Raw genomic sequence first — 23685 nt, forward strand, 5'->3', positions numbered from 1 at the left:
TTTTATAGGCATCAGCTGCATCACCCCACACGTCTATTCCATATGTTAGGATGGAGTGGAAGTAGCCGTAGTACGCTTTTTTTAAGTTTTCAAGTGATAAGCTAGGCGTTAGACGTGATAGGGCGAAGCAAGCCGATGCTAGCCGTCCACAGGCGAGGTCAATGTGTGCCGACCAAGTGAGCGCGCTGTCCACCGTGAAGCCCAAGTATTTCACTTGGTCAACTTGTGGGACAGGTTGTCCATTACACATGACATCCAGATCGTGACCTCTCACTCTTCTTAGTTGGAAGTGCATAATGTTAGTTTTCTCCACATTGAGAAGCATCCCATTCGCACCAAACCAATTAGCGAGTGACGCCATTACCTTGGTAATTTTGTCTTTTAGTTCGTGGAATTTGTCTGCCGCAACAATGACACAGCCGTCATCAGCGAATAGGACATATTCGGCTTCGTCCGATGCCGTCGTCAGGTCGTTGACGAGTAGGAGGAACAGATTGTTGCCCATTACAGAGCCCTGTGGTACCGCACTGTCGCCGATATATTCTAGGTCTGATTTAATGTTACGAACACTGGTACATTGCTGACGGTTTTGGAGGAATTCACTGACTATTGAGAAGAAATTGCCTTCAACGCCATACGCCTTAAGTTTCTCTAATAGCAGTGAGTGATTCACCAGTTCAAAGGCACGCGACAAGTCACAAAATATAGCTGCAACCTGCCGGCGCCCCTCCAGGTGACTCATCACTCGAGACAACATGTCGCGCGCCGCGTCCACAGTGGACTTGCCGCACTGATACGCGTACTGTTGCTCATTCATGAGCGCGTTGTCTTGCAAGTGTCTCATCAGCCTGTCACTGATCAAACGTTCAAATATCTTGGATGTAATAGGTATTTGTGAAATAGGGCGAAAGTATTTTAGTACGTGCATCTCGCCTTTGCCCTTATATACTGGTTGTACTTTAACTTTTTTAAGGGCATTGGGGTAGAGGCCGGCGGTAAGGCATTTGTTGAATAGTGAGCAATAAAGCAGGCCTGTAGATTATCTTTCAGTGTACCGACACATCTGATTGCTGTAAGAGCCTGATAAGCTCTTCGAACGAGTCATACCTCTGTGGTGGTACGGTTTCGACCTTTCGGACAGTCAGTTTGGCATCCGAAATGCGGATTCGAATAGTGGGTACAATACTTTGCGTTCGTTCACTGTCGGAGCAGGATAAGAACCACGGGCGAGTTGTTGCGCTGGCTGTTTGCTTAAAAATAGTAACCGCGTTCAACTCTATCCCCTAGAGGGCGAACCTTTAGGGCGGCTCTTGTATACCATCACTTGTCTTCTTATCTGCAGAAAATTGACAGAGGTCATACGTGTCTAACAAGTACATTAAGGATGCGAAAAGGGAGGGTTTGTTTTCACAGAAGAAGTTCAGTTGCGGAGTTCCACAGCGGTAGGTCTTGGACCCCTCTGCTGTGGAACTTGGCATACAACGCGGTCCTGCAAATCAAGCTCGCAAACGGCGTTAGCACAGTGCATTTTTCTAATGTCACACAGGTCGTGAGGTAGGCTGAGAGCCTCCTTCGGGGATGACATCCCAATGATTCATTACGAAAAAATTGCTGCAGCTGTGCTCGCCATGCAGTGCATGGGCTACTTCCGAATCTGGGGGGCTGTTGCAAAGGAGTCCGTTGCCTCTATACTCTATACGGTACGGGTTCCGTGCGATCTATGATCCTTCCGGGAGCACCTGTCTTGTCAAGTCGAAGAGAATGGCTCGTATTCGACGCAACCTGCAGTACTGGTGGGATTGGTTGGAGGGCAGGACAGCAGGAAGCTGCAGCAGCCGTCATGCTGTGATTCGACGCATAGATGCAAAAAAAAGTTGAAAGTAACTTCATGTTAATAAAATATTAGATCTTAATTTAACAACATAACATTGCAAAAAAAAATTAACATTGTTGAGTATGTTATTGTAATTTACTAAAGTAGTAATAAAAACAAAGGCTTATTGAATAGTTTTCGTTCACGTTCGCCTACATCGCACGTTGTATATGAGAATAAAGGGTAATTACTAAGTTTTCTTGTTTAAAAATCACGGTTTGGGGTTTAGAGGAAAACAAATGGTAAAATGCGGAATACAGTTTTTTTTTCGAATAAAGAGGAAAACATGTGAATTCAAAAAACGTTTCTATTGACACCAAAGAGTACTTTTCGCCGAGAAAAGTGGAGTCACAATGTTTGCGATCTAAAGTGATGATAGAACTAGAACTTATTTTTTCAGTTCACCTGCTGTTGAGTGAAATCGTAATTAGGTAAATGACTCCTTGACATGAAAATAACCTTTTTTTTATAATCGTTATTACAAAACCGTTTTTTTTAATACAGCAATATTTGTAGGTGTACTTACAGTGAGCAAAAGAGCGCAGCAAGGTGTAAATTTTTTGGTTTTTAAGAAACAAAAATATTATTTCTATCATATCCCAAATACACATAAGTACTTAAAAAAAAACACACACACACTCACGCCTTGTACTAATGTACTCCCTTGCGGGGGTACTTACATGTTATTATTTTTCTGGTGACCTCCCCATATCCCTTTGCCAGCACCTTTTGAGACACCCTGTATATGCAGAGTTCTGCAAACTACTGTTCTGCTTTTGAAACACCAAAAAAAAACAGGTCGTCTAACTAAAAGGTCACGTGACCAAAAAAAAATTATATGAAGAAGCGTTTTTTTCACGAATATAAAAAATTACGTAGGATAAAAGTTTTTCAGAGTGACGCCTGAGTAACGCCCTTTCGGCTAACTATACTTTTTTTATTTACTATTCTTATACCTCACACGGGGGCAGAGTTTAATACAACACCCTGAACTATTAAACTCTGATAATATTTTCGCGATTTTTTTACATTCTGATTTCATTTCCTGGCTTAGAAATAACATCAATAACATGCTGCACACGTAGGTTTCGGCATAGTATTAAACCCTTTTTGCAACAACCTGTATAAATATCGGCACGGGTACGACTTTATATATAATTAATTATTAAATATTAAAAATACTTTCAAATAAAAATAAATATTTTCGTATCACAAAACAATATTACTTACTTAGTATATTTTTAACAAAGTGGCATGTCTTCACTTTTATGTTTTCGAGTACTATGTTAAAATTTCATGTCATTGTCCGTAGAACGCCCCGCATACCTCAACTCCCCCTCACTAGATTTGACAGATTCTGATTTTCTTCCAGCTTTAGTGACAGCCTTAAAGGAGATGCTCAGTAAGGTGACACTTGCTCTTACTCAATATGATAGCAAACTTGAATTATTAAATAGTAAGTTAGCAATGACGCGCCAAGCGCCGCAGACAGCGGATGTAATGACAAATTCTTTTTGCTCTGACGGTAATGTGAGCTATGCAACCATTGTGGCTTCACCACCCCCCGTTTTAGAGATACCCCAGATAAAACGACCAGCGGTACACAACTCCAACTCCACGGCTAAACCTGTGAACAATGAACCAGGGAAAATCGTGGAACCGGCACAGTCTAAAACAAAGGTAGCCCACGGAAATTATAAACCTCCGTCGTCGATTAGATGTACTGGTAATCCTGCTACCACCTCACTAAAGGCTGTCGAGCGCCGCAGATTTATCCATCTATGGAATATGGTGTCTGGGAGGGAGGATGTCAAACAGCACTTGGCCAAGATCTGTCCTTCGGGTGAATGCACTGTTGAAGAATTGAAGTCCAAAGGGGACTATAAATCCTACAAAATAAGCATACCTGAGGTCCATTTTGAAAAATGTTTCGTGGCTGAGGCATGGCCGGACAATGCTAGGCTGAAAATTTGGGTGCCCTTTCGATCACAAAGACCGACTGTCCCAGCAGAGTAACGTCGTAGATCTCGCCGTAGACACGACCCACCTAGGTGCATCGACTATCAAAACTATGGATATTCTATATCAAAATGTAGCAGGCCTAAGAACAAAAACTAGGCAATTTCTGAGCCTGGTCGAATCATCCGCAGTTGATTTAATAATCATCACTGAGTCTAGTGCGAATGCGTCCCTACATAATGCTGAGATTGCTCCACCAGGCTTTCAAGTGTTAAGATGCGATCGCGCCGATGGACGTAAACAGGGAGGAGTTATGTTGGTGGCACCGCCACGGTTTGAGCTGCGCGAGGTTGCCCTCCCGAGTGATGTCAACATTGATGCGTACCAGTTTGAATTAGTCATAGCAACTGTTCACCGGATGGATAGGTATTTATTTACGTGTTGTGCTGTTTATATTCCGCCTTCGGCTAATGATAATAATTATTTGTTAATGTTTAATTTAATTGAGAATATTTGTGTTAAATATAAGGGCAATCTTATAGTTATAGGAGATTTCAATATGTTTTCATGTAGTAGTAATATAGTTGAGTATTATGAGTATTTTATATCGTACTGTGAATTCGTTCAGAGCAATGATGTATTAAACTGTGATGATCGTCGGCTGGATCTGGTACTGGTGGGGTCGGGAGTGCGCGGCTCAGTGGAGGTGCGCGCGGCCGACGAGGGGCTGCAGCCCGTGGACAGGTACCACCCGCCGCTGTCCGTCAGCGTGGGGTACGGGGCGCGGCGCGGGGAGCGCGAGCACCCCCCCCGTGCTTCAGACGACGAAGCTGCTCCCAAATCAGGTAATAATGTATGGAACTTTGCGAAGGCGGATTTCCACACCTTATATTATGCTATGGCCAATATAGACTGGGGGGAACTTTTTGCTATTAGCGATCCTATAGGGGTTATTGATTTCTTTTATACAACTATTAATTCTATTATCGATGACTGTGTTCCCATTAAAAAGCGAAAGCCTGTAAACTCCCGATATTCTTATCCGGAGTGGTACACGGCCGATATCATTCGCGACATTAAGTTAAAATATAGGCTGCACAAAAAATATAAAACAACAAAATCTTCAGCGGATTACCAGGCATTCAGTGACTGTAGAGCTAGGGTTAAAGCGGCAACTGCCTCTGCGCACGATTTGTATCGCGATCGTGTGCAGAGTCACCTGGCCAGTGATCCTAAATCTTTTTGGTCCTACATTAAGTCTAGGAAAGGCAATACAGGCAAGCAAATGCTGGTGAAGGACGGAATAACGTTGTCGCAACAAGACTGCGCAAATGCTTTTGCGGAGTATTTCTATTCCGTGTACAACCCCAACCCAGCACAATTGGACCCCGCGGCGGCGAGCGCGGCGGGCGGGGCGGGCGGCGCGCGTGTACACATCGCTGTCCTTGAGCCGGCGGATGTTGACTACGCACTGGCACGCCTAGGCGCAAAGCGATCGGCGGGGCCGGATGGCATACCGTCGTTCTTATTTAAGGATTGCAGAAAAGTGCTTGCTGAGCCGCTGTTATATATTTTTAATATTTGCCTTCGGTCGGCAACGATTCCGGAGAAATGGAAATTGACTCGTGTGGTACCCGTTCCAAAGGGGGGTGGCGGCCCGGACACAAGCGATTACAGGCCGGTGGCTGTACTGTGCACCCCGGCTAAAGTGTTCGAGGCGGCAGTACATCGCGCCTTGCACCTACAGGTCAATTCTCAATTATCTGAGGCTCAGTACGGGTTTCGGCCAGCGCGTAGCACCACAGGGAACCTGCTACATCTGATGGCTAATGTCGTGCCTGCGGTGGATGCCGGAGGGCAGGTTGATGTAGCCTATTTTGATTTTAAAAAGGCTTTTGACACTGTGGATAACGACATCTTGTTAATAAAGCTGGCACGCGTAGGCTGCACTCCTCACACTCTCAATTTCTTTGCAGAGTACATGAGAGGGCGACAACAGTATGTGGACTGCGCTGGTCATAGGTCCCAACCATATTTTACAAGGTCTGGAGTCAGTCAAGGCAGTAACCTAGGGCATTTAGAATTTATCATTATGATAAATGATCTGCCGCAAGAAGTAGCTAACTCGATCTGCCTACTTTTCGCTGATGACCTTAAACTTGTAAAAGAAATTAGGGAAGAGTCAGACTGTCTCGAACTGCAGGCTGACATTGATAGGGTAGTGGCCTGGAGTAACGCAAACCAGGTCTTTTTTAATGTAACCAAGTGTCAGGTCATCTCTTTTAGCCGTAGGCAATCGCCGCATCACTATGATTACCGTGTGGATGGAGTCACTATGCAGCGCGTTACGGAGGTGCGTGACCTCGGCATTCGATTCTCCGCCGACTTATCATTTCGCGATCACATTAGAAGCGTGTGCAAAAAAGCTTTTAGACACCTTGGCTTTATAATGCGTCAATCGTATAATTTTACTAACATCACAGCCATTCGGGCTCTGTACGAGGCAATTGTTAAAAGTCATCTTGAATGTAACTCAGTCATCTGGAGCCCTCATGAGGAAAAATATAGACTTATGTTGGAGCGTATACAAAATAAATTTGTTAGAGCCATCTATTTAAAAATATACGGGGTATATCCATTTTATCCCCTCATGTACCCTACCTTGTTCGTCTTGGGCATGGTCGGGTACACCCAACTGGAGGTTAGAAGGGAGCTTGCACTAGCCACGTACGTTATGCAGTTGTTGCGAGGTACGCAGTGCAACCCAGGGGTGCTCCGCATGGTGAGTCTGAACGTGCCGGAGCGCATGGTGGGGCGGCGGCGGCGCGCGGGGCTGCTGGCCGTGCCGCGCGCGCGCACCAACCTGCTGCGGGACGCCCCGCTCACCCGCGCCCTCCGCGTTCTCAACTGTATCTCAGAGACAGTTGACATATTTTGTTGTTCTCTGAACGAATTTACTAAAACTGCACTGTCGGCTTTATGCTACAATGATAAATTAAGGAAAAATAATTTTTATAATATGTAATGAAATGTTTGTGTGAAAATTGCTTTTATGTTGATTTTAGATTTATTTTATTGATTAGATGTAATTTTTATTGTATTATTGTGTATGTGATTTGATATTGTTAAAATTAATTATAATTATAATAAATTGAGCTTGCTATCGAATTAGGTTACTCTGTAATGATAGTATAAGTTTTATAAAATAAATAAATAAAAATGTCTGAAAATGAATAAATGTTTCAAATTGAATATTTAACAATATCTGTGTGAATATTTAACAAGATCTATTTTCTCTTACCCAGGCCAGTACCTGCACATCCAGCCTTCGACCCTGGAGACGCTGACTCGCTCTGGCGTGGAAGCCAGCGTCAGCCGGCTGAGGAAGATCACGTGTGACACCCCGCCACCCATCAAGGAAGAGGAGTCTGCCAGCCAACAGGGCACTATGGGTCAGTTGTTATACTGTCTATATTATAAAGAACCATCAAAGTAGAAAAAAAGGCGGAAGGAATCTCGCTAACTAAATGGCAATAACAATGGCGGTTACATGAGAGTGTGTTGGTGCGTAGGAGCGATGTGATTGGTTAATAGCTGCGCACAGACTTACTTTGAGTGTGAATGTGTGTGTGTCGAGCTCATCGTAACAATGAAATCGACTTACTTAGGGTCCTTCAGTTTTATAGTTAGCGAGGTTCCTAACTTTCTTTTCCTATTTTCTACTTCGAGTAAGGAACATTCTTTTGTTTTTGAGACTGTTAGTTCCTGCACCAAGCTCCACCACTCCAATGAAACCTTTGGGCACGGCTCATCCTAAGCTTACCACCACGCTAGTTCAGAGCGAGTTGTATTCAACATCTAGGTATATCATTCTGTCCGTTTTCCTTTATCTCACAGTCACAGATATGTGATCAAATTTTCAATAGGACAAACACCACACCGATTTTCCAATAGAATACCTTGTAACTTCTAGCTCGTTTCTTGTTCCTAATACTAAAGGTGTACTATTAATTATATTACAGAGCGACCAACGACGTCAGTAGTGAACGTGCTCCCGCCGGCGCTGCGAGCGCTCGTCGCCTTGTGGGACGCCCTCAACAATGCGGACCAGCTCGCCGTCGCAACTGACAAGTAAATTAAAACAATATTTTATGGGTTTACCCCCGAATTCATAGAGCTTTTTGTCACTTTACAATAGGTTTAAAATTGACGTTATTGTATACCAATTTTAACTTATTGACTGACGTACAGAGTCGAAAATCTTTTATCTCAAGACAACTTTAACCTTGTTGTAAATTTACAATACGGTCTATGAATTTGAGTGTTAGTTTGAACCAACTTCTGATCTGTATTCGTATCTTTTTCAGATTTAGGAAAGAGATCCTCACCGAGAAGAACGAAAATGAGCCACCGAGCAGCAGCATTAGGAAGAAACGAGATTGGAAATCCATACCTGGCGCTAAAACACCTTATTCAGGTACAATCACTTCCAAATTTATTATTTCAAATTATTTATGTATTTCAATGTATAATTTATTTTAGAAATTACGCTCATTTTTCGTACACATACATAGACTATATTAAGTCAAAATGTTCCTCCAAAACTACTTTTAACCATTTATCGACAGTCACGACCAGCAAACTTAATAATCGAATTAGAATCAGTGTAGTAATGTTAGACCATCAGAATATCAGTTTGCAATTGTTACTTTGTACTTACCCATTTAACGCCCATGAGAATAGCAGTTATTATACCCAGACAGTGTGTTTTGCGAACGTTCCAGTGGAATGCGAGTTATGCGGGGGCGCTAGCGTGCCGCCCCCCCTGGCTGCCCACATGAGGCACATGCACCCCGGCTGTAGGGGGCGCTCTTCACGAGGCTACGACCGCTCGGGGGCGTATGTTTGCGCCCCGCCCGCCAACGCCATCTGTGGGCAACTTGCGCAAGGTTGGTATATTGTACTGGTCATGGTGTCAGTGTCACATGGATATTCATCATCTGTTCAGGTCGCGCCAATAACTATATTTGTGGATCTGTATTCAGTTACTGTGGATATAAGAAAAGAATGCTGTGATCTTATGGGTCCTTAAACTCTGCTAGAATTCGCAGGAGCTGCCTTGTTGATGGCTTCATTGCCAGCGAAAATGAGCTAATCCAATAGTCGCGTGCCAAAATATAGCCGGCATAGTAGTGTAGGCGTATAATAAGTGTGTACATACACACTTATTACACACCCTTAACTGAATATTTCGTCTCCCACAGCATACCACCTCTGGTACATACTGTGCGAACAATGCCGCGACAAGGCTCTCAAGGCGGCTCAAAGCTCGAAACAATCGAAGAGTAAACCCATTTCGGATCAAGGAAGCGAGAAGATCGAGCCACAAGTCGAAGTGGACCATCATGTGATCAAGGAAAACGCCGTGTTCTTGTTGGATCTCGCTCCTCTTACTAGCTCAGGTCAGTTTTTAGTTTTCACTGAGCTGTAGGGCTTATGCACGTACTAAAAAGCTTCCAGTACTAATCTGTTAGTGTCATAAATAAATTATATTTGGAAATAGTTTCATAGAAATAGCTAATATAAGCGCGAAAGCTGTTCAACGTAGAGTAAGCTTCAGCAGTAGCTGTACTCTTTGTTCTTGTCATAGTGACAAAACACCTATTCATTCCGTCAAATCTACTACTAAATTAAATAATTTATAACCCATTCCCACAGAATCTCCATCGCTATCGCCATACGCTGACGCAAACCGAAGCCCCCCTGCCGCCACATCGAGCCCCTGGCAGCCGGCGCCCCCGTTCCAAAGCCTGCAAGCGCTGGGGGCGGCGCCGCGGTTACCGCCCCCGCACAGCAAGTACCACTCGCTGGGCCGCGCGCCCCCCACTAACCTGCATGTGAGTATACTGTACACTATACGAGCCTTTGGCAGTTGGCGCCCCCGTTCCAGAGCCTGCAAGCCCTGGGGGCGGCGCCGCGGTTACCGCCCCCGCACAGCAAGTACCACTCGCTGGGCCGCGCGCCCCCCACTAACCTGCATGTGAGTATAATGTACACTTTACGAGCCCCTGGCAGTTGGCGCCCCTGTTCCAGAGCCTGCAGGCACTGGGGGCGGCGCCGCGATTACCGCCCCCGCACAGCAAGTACCACTCGCTGGGGCGCGCGCCACTCACTAACCTGCATGTGAGTCTATTGTACTGTACACATAGTTTTATACGGGTGAAGTCTGGGCTAGTAGCACTTAGTTAGAGAACTTTTGTCACGTCTTAAATTCACCCCGTACTAGCCCTTATGACAAATGTTACATCATATGATAAATGTTACATAGGTACTATTAGGTACATCTATTTCTATGGTAGAGACCGTTTGTTAATTTAGCATGCCATTTGGCAAGGTTAATTTAAGTTTAGGGTGATTCGGCATTGATAATAAAAGAGTCTAGATCAAGTTAATTCTACAAAGAAACAACTTGCACACTTAAATTTTTCCCTCAATAAATTATGTTAAATAAATAATGCTATTGCTTTAGAATTCTTTAGTACACTTGACCCCTCTTTGATCTCAATGTCCTTCCACCTTAAGGTAGTCTTCAAATAAGAATATTCTATTGACCTATCTATGTTTCGTTTAAACCACGTACCTGGATAGTTGACGATGAGAATGGCCAACCAATAACGGAGATAGATAAAGTACTGGAGCGTTGGCGTGCGTATACCGAACAACTTTACAAGGATGTCACTCAGCCTTTGACCCGTCGTTGGGAGTCACATGAACTTGAACCTGACATACTGCTAGCGGAAGTTGAACATGCAATTGCAATGCTCAAGAATAACGCAGTGGGCACAGACCAGATTCCAGCCAACCTCCTGAAGTCTTTAGGCTCCGTAGGAACTAAACTACTTTATAACATATGCCTAAAAGTATGGAGGACAGGGCAGTGGCCCCAGGACTGGGTCGAATCCATAGTTATACCGCTGCACAAGAAGGGCTCTACGCGGCAATGTGGCAACTATCGCACACTTTCAATCATCTCGCACGCTAGTAAAATCATGCTTCGTATTATCAACGATCGACTGTCATCTTACCTGGACAGACAAATCCCGGCGGAGCAAGCCGGCTTCGTGGCTGGTCGAGGCACACGCGAACAAATTCTGAACATGCGCCAAATCATAGAGAAGTGTTACGAATTCAACAAGCCGGTCGTGCTGTGCTTCATTGACTACTCTAAGGCTTTTGATTGTGTGAACTGGCAGTCGCTGCTAAACATATTGCTGGAGATGGGCGTGCCGAAGCATCTTGCATTTCTCGTCCAAAATCTATATGTGGATAGTAGTGCCAGGATTCGTCTAGACGACACATACTCAAAACCCCTACGCCCGGAGCGTGGCGTCCGACAGGGATGTATTCTGTCGCCCAAACTGTTCAACATCTACGGCGAACACATAGTCCGAGCGGCGCTGGAAGGATGGGAGGGAGGTTTATCCATCGGCGGAAGGAAGATTAACAATCTCCGTTACGCGGACGACACCACCCTTGTAGCCACTAGCGAAAAAGAAATGGCCGTCTTGTTCGACCGGATTGAAGGCGAAAGTGCCAAACTTGGGTTGCGGATTAACAAGACAAAAACCAAACTGCTAACCGTGGACCGCGAACAAGCTCTGACCAACTGCAGTCGCCTCAACACGTTAGACCGCGTAAGCGACTTCAATTATCTCGGATCTCTCATCACTAACGATGGAAATTGCGATAGAGAAATCAAAAGACGAATCCAGATTGCTAAAAGCGCCATGACCAAACTTGAGAAAATATGGAAGAATACAAATATCACCAAGCGTACCAAAGTGAGACTCGTCCACGCATTTGTCTTCCCTATTTTCTTGTACGGCTCCGAAACATGAACAATCAAGGCCAATCTAAAAACAAGAATCGATGCATTTGAGATGTGGATCTGGCGCAAGATGTTGCGCATACCATGGACAGCCTTCAGACGGAATGAATCAATCCTGAATGAGCTCAAAATCTCTGTGCGCCTGTCTGATATCTGCCGATCCCGCATGCTGAAATTTCTTGGGCATATCGCACGTAGTGGCCCAGAATCCCTTGAAAAACACATTTTGATGGGTAAAGTGGAAGGGAAAAGACGAAGGGGTCGTGCTCCTGCAAGATGGTGTGACCAAACCCAATCATATCTGCAACTCCGCCTGCACGAAGCTCTACACACTGCTGCAGACAGGAGCACTTGGAGGACACTGTCCCGGCCCAACCACAATGCTGTCATTGACTGATGATGGTCACGATCCCCATTCATTGGGGTACCGACTTTAATGATCTATGTTTCGTATTCCCCAGAACCAAGTGTTCGGCACTAGCGAACAACTCTCGAGCCTGGGTCCGGTGCCGCGGGTCCATCGCTCCGTGTCCATGGGAGGGTCCGGGGCGCAGGAGCTGGTTCTCACGGACCACCGCCCGTTGGACCCCCTGGATCCGCTGGCAGGTATGTTGTTAATGTGTTGGGTTGGTTAGTTTAGTGTCAGGAAACAGTGTTAAAAGTGCGCATTAGCGCCATCTATAAATTATAATAGCCAACTAATTAGTTTCCTATGTAAACACAGCGTTATCTCGCGGGCTATTACTTGCTCTATAAATCGATTATTTAGTTAGGTTCTATAAATCTTGCTGGATGGCGCGGTGTGGGCTTATATGCTACCACCACCCGGTAGCATATAAGCCACTATAGGCGGAGACTCGGTCTCTTTACACGGGACCTCGCTGTACCAGCAACAATAAACTAGTATCCTGTATCACAAAACACGCGGTATCCTTCACTGTCCACGAGTCATCCCCTACAAACGCTGAAAGTAACTCATAATCACGCTTTTATCTCCCATACATTGATCATCAAATGACACGAACACACAAACTTCGCACTCAGCATCTAAAACAAATCTTCACACTAAGAACCTACATGTATTTTCTCTAGGAGGCGGTTCATCCCTCCTGGCCCAACCGTCCGCGGCGCTTCAACGTCTAGTCGGCGGCGTCGACTGGACCGAAGGCACGCGGTCGGTCAGCGCGTTTGAACCGCCGCGGTTAGACGCCGAAGAACTGATGCGAAGGCCCACACTAGCGTTTGTGCTGGCTAGGAGGGACCTACACGCGTATAGGCAAAAGATGGACGCGGCTGTCAGGATTAATACTGTTAGGCAGTACGCGTTTGAGGTTAGTGGGTTTTTGTTGTATTTTTGGTGACTTTGTCGTTAAATATTATCTCTTTGTGCGTTAGATTCTTGGATCATGTGAAAATGTTGTTTATTGCTATTACTTGTAGCTTATGGAAGAAAGAGTGGCTGACTTTAACCAATTTCTAGCATGTCTAATGTTGAAAAATAAAACAAAAACGCAAGCTTACAGTCTCAACGCATCTTCAGTAAAAAATACTATTGCTCCAAGAAAGGCAAGAAAATACCTTTGAAAATGCCTTTCAAAATACAACTTCATCCCTATTGTCTTACGGTCTAAATTGCAGGCAATGAACTGGCTGCTGCGGTCCGTGACGCAGCCAACCTGCGTTCACGACGTCATGTGGTGGTTCTGTAACGCGCTCGACAAGTTCGCCAGAATCGTCCCTATCATACCAGCTGATGATAATAAGGAGGTAAGATTTATTTTTATTACTTTATGTAGTCAAGGACCCAAAAGACGCGTGATATAGTACGCGGTAAAAAGCGTCTGTAAATGCTCTTTCCGAATATTCTGCGCGGTGGTCAAGTTACCTGAAATCTAAGTCATCATCAAGAAACACGCATCCACAGTGTTTTAAATTCATCGAAGTCAAAGTATTTATTTGAAACGTGGTGTTTGTTTGTTTAGGTTATCTATTACCGAATATAAATAACATAGCAGTGAGTGAAATCTCGCATTATTCCCTATTCCCTGCGTTCTTAACCAAACATACAATATTCCTTTAAATTCCCAGAACGTAGCCGACCTGCACCGCTGCACCGTCCCCACAGCGACCGCGTCCGCGCTCTGCCCGGGCGGTCGGGCCGCGCGGCTGGCGCGTTCCGCGTTCCACTCGTTCCTCGGTTCGGTCAGCACGCTGGCCCCGAGCCTGCCCGCCGCCGGCGCCGCCGCGCTGCAGGCTGTGAGGTGCTGGGCGCTGCATTATACGCAGCATGATCGCGCGTTCTTGCATAGGTGGGTGAATGGAGTTTGGTGCTGTGTTGTTATTGTAGGTTTTGTTGTCTTGGAACATGAATAGGGTTTCTTCAGTTATGCAGATGACAAAAGAAAGTTTTCCGTCGTAAAAATCATGATAGTTTCTACTAGAGTGCTACGTTGTATGACAATAGGTAATTTCAAAATAAATAGTAAAGATATCATGGCTAACATGAGAACGTATGACGCAATAAGAGTTGTTTTGTATGAGACACATCTATCAGGTATATTTTTGGCACAATTAATACTATATTGTGTCAGTAATGTAACCGAAAGACACAACAAAAATAACCCATATTTTGTAAGTTCAAATAACCTACATTTTCTTTAACCATATAAACTTAACAATATAACCATATAATTTACTACCACAACTAACCCTCAACCCAACTGTTAATGCTGCCGGGACGCACGTGAGTAGATCCCAAGTGTTTAGCGTCATCAGTCGCATCCTCTCACATTCTGAAGACGGAGTTTATGAAGAGGGGGCACTAGGGCCCATCAGGGAAAACGCAGCCAGCTTCCATAACAAGGTGAGGTTTTGTCAGGACTGAAGGATGAATAAAATTATAATTATGAGGTTTTGTCACGACTGAAGGATGAATCTGTGTATGAATAAATTATACGATGTTATAAAATATAGTGCTTAGCGTCATCAGTCTCATCCTCTCACATTCTAAAGACGGAGTTTACAAGGAAGGTGTGCTAGGACCCATCAGGGAAAACGCGGCCAGCTTCCATAACAAGGTGAGGTTTTGTCAGGACTGAAGGACGAATATGTGTATGAATAAATGATACGATGACATAAAATACAGTGTTCAGCGTCATCGTCATGGAGTGTATGAGGAAGGCTTGCTTGAGCCCACAGCTTCCATAACAAGGCGAGGAAGGTTTTGTCAGGAGTAGTCAGGACTGAAGGATGATTATGTTGGATAAATAGAATGAGGGTAATAATTTTGGAAACCAGGATGATAATATAATATTTTTTTCTAAAAAAGATTTTTTCAATTAAATATTTCCGTCATTTGGTGGATATGTTTCATATTTTTTTCACTTTTTTTGTGTTGAATATTAAAAAGCTAATTCCTCCAAACAGGAGAACTACGTATGGGTTTGCCCTGACGTGACCGGGTGGTGTGACGTCACGGTCTCGTCCCGTCAAGGCATGGCCGGTGCTCTGACCGACGGCAGCACAGAAACCTTCTGGGAGTCCGGCGACGAAGACCGGAACAAGGCCAAGTGGATCCAAGTGGCATACCCCGGCGGGACTATGGATGACCGTCCACATATTATCTGTCTGCATATTGATAATACGAGGGATACTGTTGTGAGTTGATATTTGTTTTTTTTTTAATATAAAGGTAAGGTAGCGTGGCGTGGGGGTGGAAGATAGAAGAATATAATGTCAGGCGCTCACGCGTGACGATTAAAATAATGACTATAATGTAGTGTTGTAAAGAATGCGACCTTTAGTAATGTTCCATGTATTTACACAAATACACAATTAAACCGTTTATGTAAGGGCCTGTCCACAAGACGGGTAAACGAAACTTCTTGCCATTGGAAGTAGAGATGGTTTTGCGATGCGACAACGTATCGCAGTTTTGTGTAAGAGCCCTTTGTCCATATACATATTTACTCAATATTGTCATTTATCATCGCAGTTTTGTGCCAAGCCCTAGAGCTGCATGCATACGAACACACAATTTGCTCAATAACATTGTCTATGATTGCAGAATGCGTTCATACAAAGTACAACATAATTAACTCAATGTCTATGTTTTCAGAACAAGACGCTGATGGTGTCGTTCCTGTACAGCGGCGCTTCGGCCGACATGTTCCACATGCAGGACATGGATGTGGACGCCAAGAACGCCGCCTGGCTCTGCTATTCGCTGCCCAGTGAGTATACACCTTTACACTCTAACAACCACGAAACGAACGCGCTATCTAAAATGATGGACGGATTACTGTTATCTAGCGCCTTCTACGTCTTTTTTATATATCTTCAGCCTATAGCAGAGTCCACTGATACAAAGTCCTTACCGAAAGTACGCCACTGGAAGCGATCCATGGCCTTCCCCAGCCAAAAGCGCAAGTCACCCTCTAGCCAGAGGGCATACTTCGTTTGCCTAGTCATGGTCTACACTCTAAGTTATTCTGTTTGCTACTACGTATTTGTGTACCAGACGCCATTTTTAAGCCAAAGAAGATGATCTCCAATGCCTGAAGAGATCCTTTAGAAGGCAGAAGAGCTCCCGCTTTATCCTACCACATTCTCAAAATCCAAAGGTTGTCTTTAAGCAATAAGGCCCCATGTTTTGACATTTTATTTATAAATGGTTCCTTTGTATGTAATTACTTTCATGGTGCAAAATAAACAGTACTCTATTCTATCCTTCTCCAGGGGTATCCTGCTCCCCTCTCCGCGTCCGCTGCGAGCTCCGCGGCCCTGAGCCGGGGGTGCGGGTGCGGGGGGTGCGCGTGCTGTCCGCCCCCGCCGCCGCCGCCCCCGCCCCTCCCCCCGCCGTCCTCCTGCACGGGCTCACCGAGTGCGACACGCTGCGGGTGTTCAGACTGCTGACGTCACAGGTCTGTACCTTGTAGGGCCGGGGCGGGGGTGCGTGGGCGGGGGGTGCGCGTGCTCTCCGCCCCCGCCGCCGCCGCCCCCGCCCCTCCCCCCGCCGTCCTCCTTCACGGACTCACCGAGTGCGACACGCTGCGGGTGTTCAGACTGCTGACGTCACAGGTCTGTACCTTGTAGGGCCGGGGCGGGGGTGCGGGGACGGGGGGTGCGCGTGCTCTCCGCCCCCGCCGCCGCCGAACCCGCCCCTCCCCCCGCCGTCCTCCTTCACGGGCTCACCGAGTGCGACACGCTGCGGGTGTTTAGACTGCTGACGTCACAGGTTTGTACCTTGTATTAGAAGGACGCCGCGAGCTGAACAATATTTCGCCGACATGTTTGTTCAAGTTTAATGTAAATAGCCGCAGGCGCAGGCAGTTTATCAGAGTGTGTGTGTTTATAGAAAGATGTGTGATATTCCGTCGGCCAAGTGTGAAGATTATGGCAATAACCAATCGAAGTAGAAAAAAAGGCGGAAGGAAGCTCGCCAACTAAAAACTGAGGCTCAACAATGGCGGTGTCATGAGAGTGTATGAGTGCGCAGGTGCGACGTAATGGCGGCGCACTGACTTACTTAGAGTGTGAATGGGTGTGTGTCGGCTCGTCGTAACAATGAAATTGTCTTACTTAGGGTGCCTCAGATTTTAGTTAGCGGCCTTCCATCCACCTTTTTTTCTACTTCGATGCAATAATCCTTTAATCTTCCAGAAGGTCCATGTTCTTCAGTAGACTGTTTTTTATAGTGTTTTTTATTTTAAATTAAATCTTTGCCTTTACTGCCCTCAGGTGTTCGGGAAGCTACTGGAGTGGGAAGCCGGCGACAGCGACGCGGGCGACGCGGCCGCCGACGAGCCGGGCTCCGACAGCGACCTTCGCGAGCACGTGGTCGGCATACTGTTCGCGGGCCACCAGCTCACGTGTCTGCAGAGGCAGGTCGGTACAGTCGGCCCCCTGCTGCAGTGAGGGACAGCGACCTTCGCGAGCACGTGGTCGGCATACTGTTCGCGGGCCACCAGCTCACGTGTCTGCAGAGGCAGGTCGGTACAGTCGGCCCCCTGCTGCAGTGAGGGACAGCGACCTTCGCGAGCACGTGGTCGGCATACTGTTCGCGGGCCACCAGCTCACGTGTCTGCAGAGGCAGGTCGGTACAGTCGGCCACCTGCTGCAGTGAGGGACAGCGACCTTCGCGAGCACGTGGTCGGCATACTGTTCGCGGGCCACCAGCTCACGTGTCTGCAGAGGCAGGTCGGTACAGTCGGCCACCTGCTGCAGTGGGAGAATACATGAGAATATCCACACTGATTATTCTTCTGCAGTGACAAACACAAGAGCCATAGGCTACAGGGACACCGTGGTAAAACGATAAGCCCCGACAGATTAGACGTAAATCGCTGACTGATCAGGGTTCATCCGACTAGAGAGTATGGGTCAAACTGACCATCATTCCCCCAGAAACTTTTGAACGCAAATGAACAGCTACTTTCCATCTCCAATACAAGCTTTTATAATTTTATGTGCTTTCTCTTGTGTCCGTAGCCCAATAATTCAACCCTTTAACCCTTTTCACCCGCAGGTGATGTCACACATAGTATGCGCGATCGGATGCGAGGCAGCTCGGGCACGGGACGACTGGGAAACGGCACTTGTATGTGAGGCGGGCGATCAAGGGGCGGGCGCGGGGGAGAGGGGCGCGGGCGAGGGGGCGGGGGCGGGCGCGGGCGCGGGGAGGGGCAACGCTCACGTGCAGGATAGTTATTGCTTCGAGATGCTGTCGCTGGTTAGTTTGTCATTGGGATGACAGTTTTTCCACTAGTATTATTTGCTTAACTATTGGAAGAGACTTTGGATCCAGAAAATTAATTTTTGAGTACCCTTTCGAGTTGAATTCATTCCAAAATGGTCCAATAGTTACTTTTATTATTACAGGACCGATAGGCATTAAAACTTTTTAGCTACGGTATAAATTATAAATCAATAGTACTTACTACCACCATGACCACCATGAGATTCCATAAATAAACACTATTCTCGTGTCACTAAACCATGTAAACCTTTTTGTACCATCGTTTCGCCCCTATCATCAATCTTGGTGTTAAAATTTCATTTATCTGACTGTTATATAGTTACTGGCTCTGAGCGGCAGTGCGGTCGGGCGGGCTCACCTGGCTCAGAGGACCGAGCTGCTGGCTGACCTACTGTCGTTACTGCACACCGGCAGCGAGAGAGTGCAGAGACAGGTGAATATTACATAATTATACCTCAATATGTGTCTGTTGTATAGTTACTGGCTCAGAGGACCGAGCTGCTGGCTGACCTACTGTCGTTACTGCACACCGGCAGTGAGAGAGTGCAGAGACAGGTATAATATTACATATAATCAAAATAATGCATTTATCGTGATTTAAGAAAGGATCGTGTTCCAAGAAAGGACATGGGGAAGCCCAAATGACGCACCAAATTTTCTTTGTCTTCGTTCGGCGGACCCTGAGAGACCGTGATTGACGCTATTCGGACTAGTTTATCCTGTCACCATGATGAGAAACAATAGACACGTTTTACGTAGTGTGTCGTGTTCATCATTACATGGCTTCTCCCCTTACTCATCAAGCCACTTGTAGCTATCTGTCTAAGGTAGTCAGTCTAGCTTTAGGGCATGCAATTACTTATGTTTAAGCATTTTATTTTAAATTATATTTTATAGGTAATATCACTACTACGGCGTATGATCGCTGAAATCCCGCCACAGAAGATGTTGGCCGCTATCAACTATGGCAGTGACATGGCTACCAGGTAATATTCACACTTTAAATTATCGCTTATCATAATGCTTCATTGAATTTGAACCTTTACGTTAATTATTTCCTGTAAATTAGACTACACATACGAGTTCAGTTTAATTTTGTGTTCAAATAAATGGCTGCCATATTTTTGCCCACTACGCCATCAGAAAGAAAAAACGCAAAAAATACGAAACTAACAAACCTCCCAACTCATTCCAGAGTGACCCTCCTAGACCACCTAGTCTCGTACCTAAGCAAGGCGATCACGGTCCAACTGAAGGTCAAAGCATTTGGCGCCCCTCCCCCCTCTTCAATCACTATGGGGGGCAGCGTCGCGCCCGCGCCCCCCGCCGCCTGGTTCATGAGGGGAAGTACTACGAATAAACACGCGCATTTGGTGGCCAAACTGCTGTGTGATATGGCTGAGGTATGTCGTAAATTTTTGGTGACCTATACTAGGTTTGTATTTTGTTTTTGACTGTCGAAGTTCTGTCTATTAGGACCAAACGCTCTGTCTACAACTTGATCCCCAAGGCTTCATCTCTTATTTTTACGTAATACTCGACTGTGGGTATCTACAGCCAAAACCTACATGTGCAGCAGGGCATATCTAAGCTAGTATACCATTTTTGCAACACCCTGTATATGTTTATCTATTAGTCCACCGAAGTCGTAAAGAACGCATCTTAACGGTCTATTGGTAGGTCTATGGTCATTCTTTTTCTAAGGCTGAAATTAATTCCTCCCCCTATCAGAACCCCACAAATCTGTGTTCCACTTCCACCACACTTCACCAAACAAAATCTCATCTATTCAATACCAAACCCTTTCCCCCAGGACAAAGTATCCCCCACATGGACGGCCGAGACGGTGACCTCACTTACGAGCTACGTGACTCGCTTGGCCACTTTAAGTGAGGCCGAGCGCGCGGCCGCCCGCTGCGTGGCCGCGCCCGCCATGTGGCTCGCCCTGGCCGCGCTGTGCGTGTGCCAGCAGTCGCAACTAGACAGGTCAGTGTGGAGAGCCGCGTGACGTATCGACTGTATAGGTATAAATAATGATTGAGCACTGCATCTCAATTTAACATGGTAATGTGCCTCAATAAATCCCAGTCATTGATGTAAATATTGCATTTTTTCGCCATTATATTTAACCATAAACTAATTATCACATTACCCCACAGCATGAACGCGACAGAGGGTCGCGACCGGCGCGAGGCCGCCGACCGCCCCTACTGCGCGAACCACGACGATGGCGCCACCGTCGCCGTCGTCGACTGTCGCTCCTGTGGCGCCCTCTGCGCCGAGTGCGACCGCTTCCTGCACATGCGGCGCGCGGCCCGCTCGCACCACAGACAGGTCTGTCTCTGCTCACAGTACAGCACTGCGACTGCAACTATACACTGCAGCTGTGGCGCCCTCTAACTACCACGGATTCATGATTTTTTGCTCCTGTAATGCAAATTATAGTGTACTGTGTACAGTAAAAAATGATAAGGCGCGATAGACAGTGGAAAGGCCTTTTGTGAAATAATGGACAATATTATTTCATTTTCTTTACCCTATATTTTTATTAGTTATTCGGAAAGTTTATAGAAAATTAGTGGACCCGTATTTTTTTATTTTGTATATACATGAATTTTTGCATGTTATTTTTAACTTTAAAGTTAATTATTTTAAAACCGGAAGTGACGTCACATATTAGGCTCAATTTTTATTTTTGTCTATTGCCTGAGTCTCGAAAAAAAACATAAATGACACTGACAAGTGACATTTACACTTTGTTTACATGCCAACCAACAAATGGGTCATTTTCAAATGACCTTGATATTTCTGGTGATGGAAAGTAGGTACTTACCATGTAAAAAAATAAGCAGAAGCATTTTTTCAGCTGTGTAGGCGGTGGCATGCTCTGGGACATATTATATAGAGGTCATCTCTTAATAATAAATAAAAAAAATAGTCAGAAAGTATCAGAACAGAATTAATGAAAATGACCCAAATAAACAACAACGTCACGATAAAACGTCAACGTCAATCAAAAATGAAAGTGACAGTTACTTTGTTTTTAAATCTATAAGGCTTTGATCATCAAAATGCATCGCACCTGATGCATGACGTTATCAGCACTTTTTTACTATTTTATGATTTTCTCGAAAATGATACATCCAAAAAATACAAAAACATTTTTTTTGTGGCCTTTAGAGCTAAATCTCGAAATGGTTTTCGATTTATAGCAGCTTTAGTTTTTTGAAATGTTGTCCATTACCAACTCATCAAGTATGCATAATCCCTATGCTGTAAAACATATTTTGTCCGGCCAAATAACTCTCTTGATAACCTCTTCCATAATACAAGCGGATACCTACCTTTTATAGGCACTGTCAGTAATCACAAACTCAAATCAAACTTAAACTACTATCCAACAGATATGCAAAGAAGAAGAGAGCGCGATCCGCATCGATATCCATGAAGGCTGCGGGCGCGCCAAGCTATTCTGGCTTTTACTGCTAGTCGACCGACGGACGCTGAAGGCTTTAGCGGAGTTCAGAGTGGAGGGCCACGAGGGCGTGCCAGGGGTGGACACGTTTGTGGACATGAAGGGCGGGTTGGCAGCTGGCTTAGCGGGCACCTGCAGATTCTGTGGGGCTAGAGGCAGCTCGGGACTGCTGGCTATAGGGAATGTTTGTGCTGATCAACAGTGCCAGGTATACTTTTTGTTCTTGTTTGTCTCGTAAATACTATAATATGTGATACTTTCATATTGTTATATGAGTTGTTTATATGATTGTGGTCTATGGCAAACTCTGTACTCAATGAACAACATAAGAAAATATGTTGTTCTTTTTTTAAACTACTTTCAGTGTTAAGATTTTAGCAAAAAAATGTTTTTGACATTTACAAGTTACAACTTGTAACAATCAACATGCTCCATCATATTAAACTTTTATATTGTCAAATAAATTGTCATCATTTGTACAAGAACGCACTTGACATAACAAAACTGTAATTATATAACCCCATATTTTATGTTCTGTTTTGTTGTTATGTTATGTTATATGAAATAAATAAATTTGAAATTTGAAATATCATATAAATTTTCCACCCAGGACCACGGCAAAGAGTCCTGCGCCCGGGTGCTCTCTTGCGGCCACCTCTGCGGCGGCGTGCGAGGCGAGAAGACTTGCCTGCCGTGCCTGTTCGGATGCACCGCGGCCGTGGCCGGGGAAGCCCCGCTGAGGCAGGACGCTGATGACATGTGCATGATATGCTTCACTGATCCACTGCAGGCCGCGCCGGCTATACAGGTAGGTGTTGATTGTGGTGTATGCTGATAATAGTCAGTAAATAGAAATTGAAGAGAAGGCGTGCTTCTGGTGATAATAGTTAGTAAATTATCGGTTCGGAAACTGTCTTTTTTGGGTTTTTCCGGCTATATAGATAAGTATTGATTATGGTGCTGATATAGCACGTTTGGAAAGAGATTCCGCTCTATTTAGCCCTAGGGTTACGTTTCTAATCATCTCTGCGGCGGCGTGCGTGGAGAGAAGACTTGCCTGCCGTGTCTGTTCGGATGCACCGCGGCCGTGGCCGGGGAAGCCCCGCTGAGACAGGACGCTGATGACATGTGCATGATATGCTTCACTGATCCACTGCTGGCCGCGCCGGCTATACAGGTATTTGATTGTTGTGTATGTTGCTGATAATCCTAACTAACATTATAAATGAGAAAGTAACTGTGTCTGTCTGTCTGTTACTAAGTAGTCTTCAACTTCAGTAGTCTAAAAACATTTCTAATAGAAAGATGTTATTATTCAGTAAATGAATATTAATTAGATAGTTTTTAAATACATATTTTAAAATGGTTAAATGTATAAAATAGGTATATTATAAAGTTATATGTTATGTTTGTTATTTTTAAGTACCTACCTACTTGTTTAGTTTTAAGAAAATGTTGCTATGCCCTGCAGGGAGCTATGTTAAGGATACTTATATGTACATAGATTTAAGAACAGTGTAACACCAACATAGTTGCAATGAATAAATGATTATGATTATGATTATGATTACTCTTTCACGCCAAAACTACTGAACGGATTTGAATGAAATTTGGTATACATACGGTATAGACCCTGAGAAAGAACATAGGCTACTTTTTATCCCGAAATTCCCACGGGAACACTTTTTAACGCGAAGCGAAGCTCGCGGGAACAGCTAGTAGTCAATAAATAC

General features: G+C 45.1%; 1 protein-coding gene across 1 annotated transcript in view; it reads left to right on the forward strand.

Annotated features, from left to right (window-relative positions):
- Positions 1–23685, forward strand: part of LOC105384136 (E3 ubiquitin-protein ligase MYCBP2) — a 107830-nt gene that overhangs the window by 79166 nt on the left and 4979 nt on the right. The window contains exons 43-65 of the mRNA XM_048632884.1: positions 7138–7284; positions 7855–7963; positions 8200–8309; positions 8596–8781; positions 9097–9294; positions 9551–9729; positions 12182–12326; positions 12813–13051; positions 13359–13487; positions 13809–14029; positions 14472–14583; positions 15147–15377; positions 15838–15952; positions 16458–16642; positions 17460–17606; positions 18247–18450; positions 18797–18910; positions 19375–19463; positions 19673–19880; positions 20291–20463; positions 20637–20811; positions 21882–22160; positions 22563–22760. Of these exons, the coding sequence (XP_048488841.1) occupies positions 7138–7284; positions 7855–7963; positions 8200–8309; positions 8596–8781; positions 9097–9294; positions 9551–9729; positions 12182–12326; positions 12813–13051; positions 13359–13487; positions 13809–14029; positions 14472–14583; positions 15147–15377; positions 15838–15952; positions 16458–16642; positions 17460–17606; positions 18247–18450; positions 18797–18910; positions 19375–19463; positions 19673–19880; positions 20291–20463; positions 20637–20811; positions 21882–22160; positions 22563–22760 (3893 nt within the window). The remainder of the gene's footprint in view (positions 1–7137; positions 7285–7854; positions 7964–8199; positions 8310–8595; positions 8782–9096; positions 9295–9550; positions 9730–12181; positions 12327–12812; positions 13052–13358; positions 13488–13808; positions 14030–14471; positions 14584–15146; positions 15378–15837; positions 15953–16457; positions 16643–17459; positions 17607–18246; positions 18451–18796; positions 18911–19374; positions 19464–19672; positions 19881–20290; positions 20464–20636; positions 20812–21881; positions 22161–22562; positions 22761–23685) is intronic.

The sequence above is a fragment of the Plutella xylostella genome, chromosome Z (genome assembly GCF_932276165.1).
Source record: "Plutella xylostella chromosome Z, ilPluXylo3.1, whole genome shotgun sequence".
In the NCBI taxonomy this organism is placed as follows: Eukaryota; Metazoa; Arthropoda; class Insecta; order Lepidoptera; family Plutellidae; genus Plutella; species Plutella xylostella.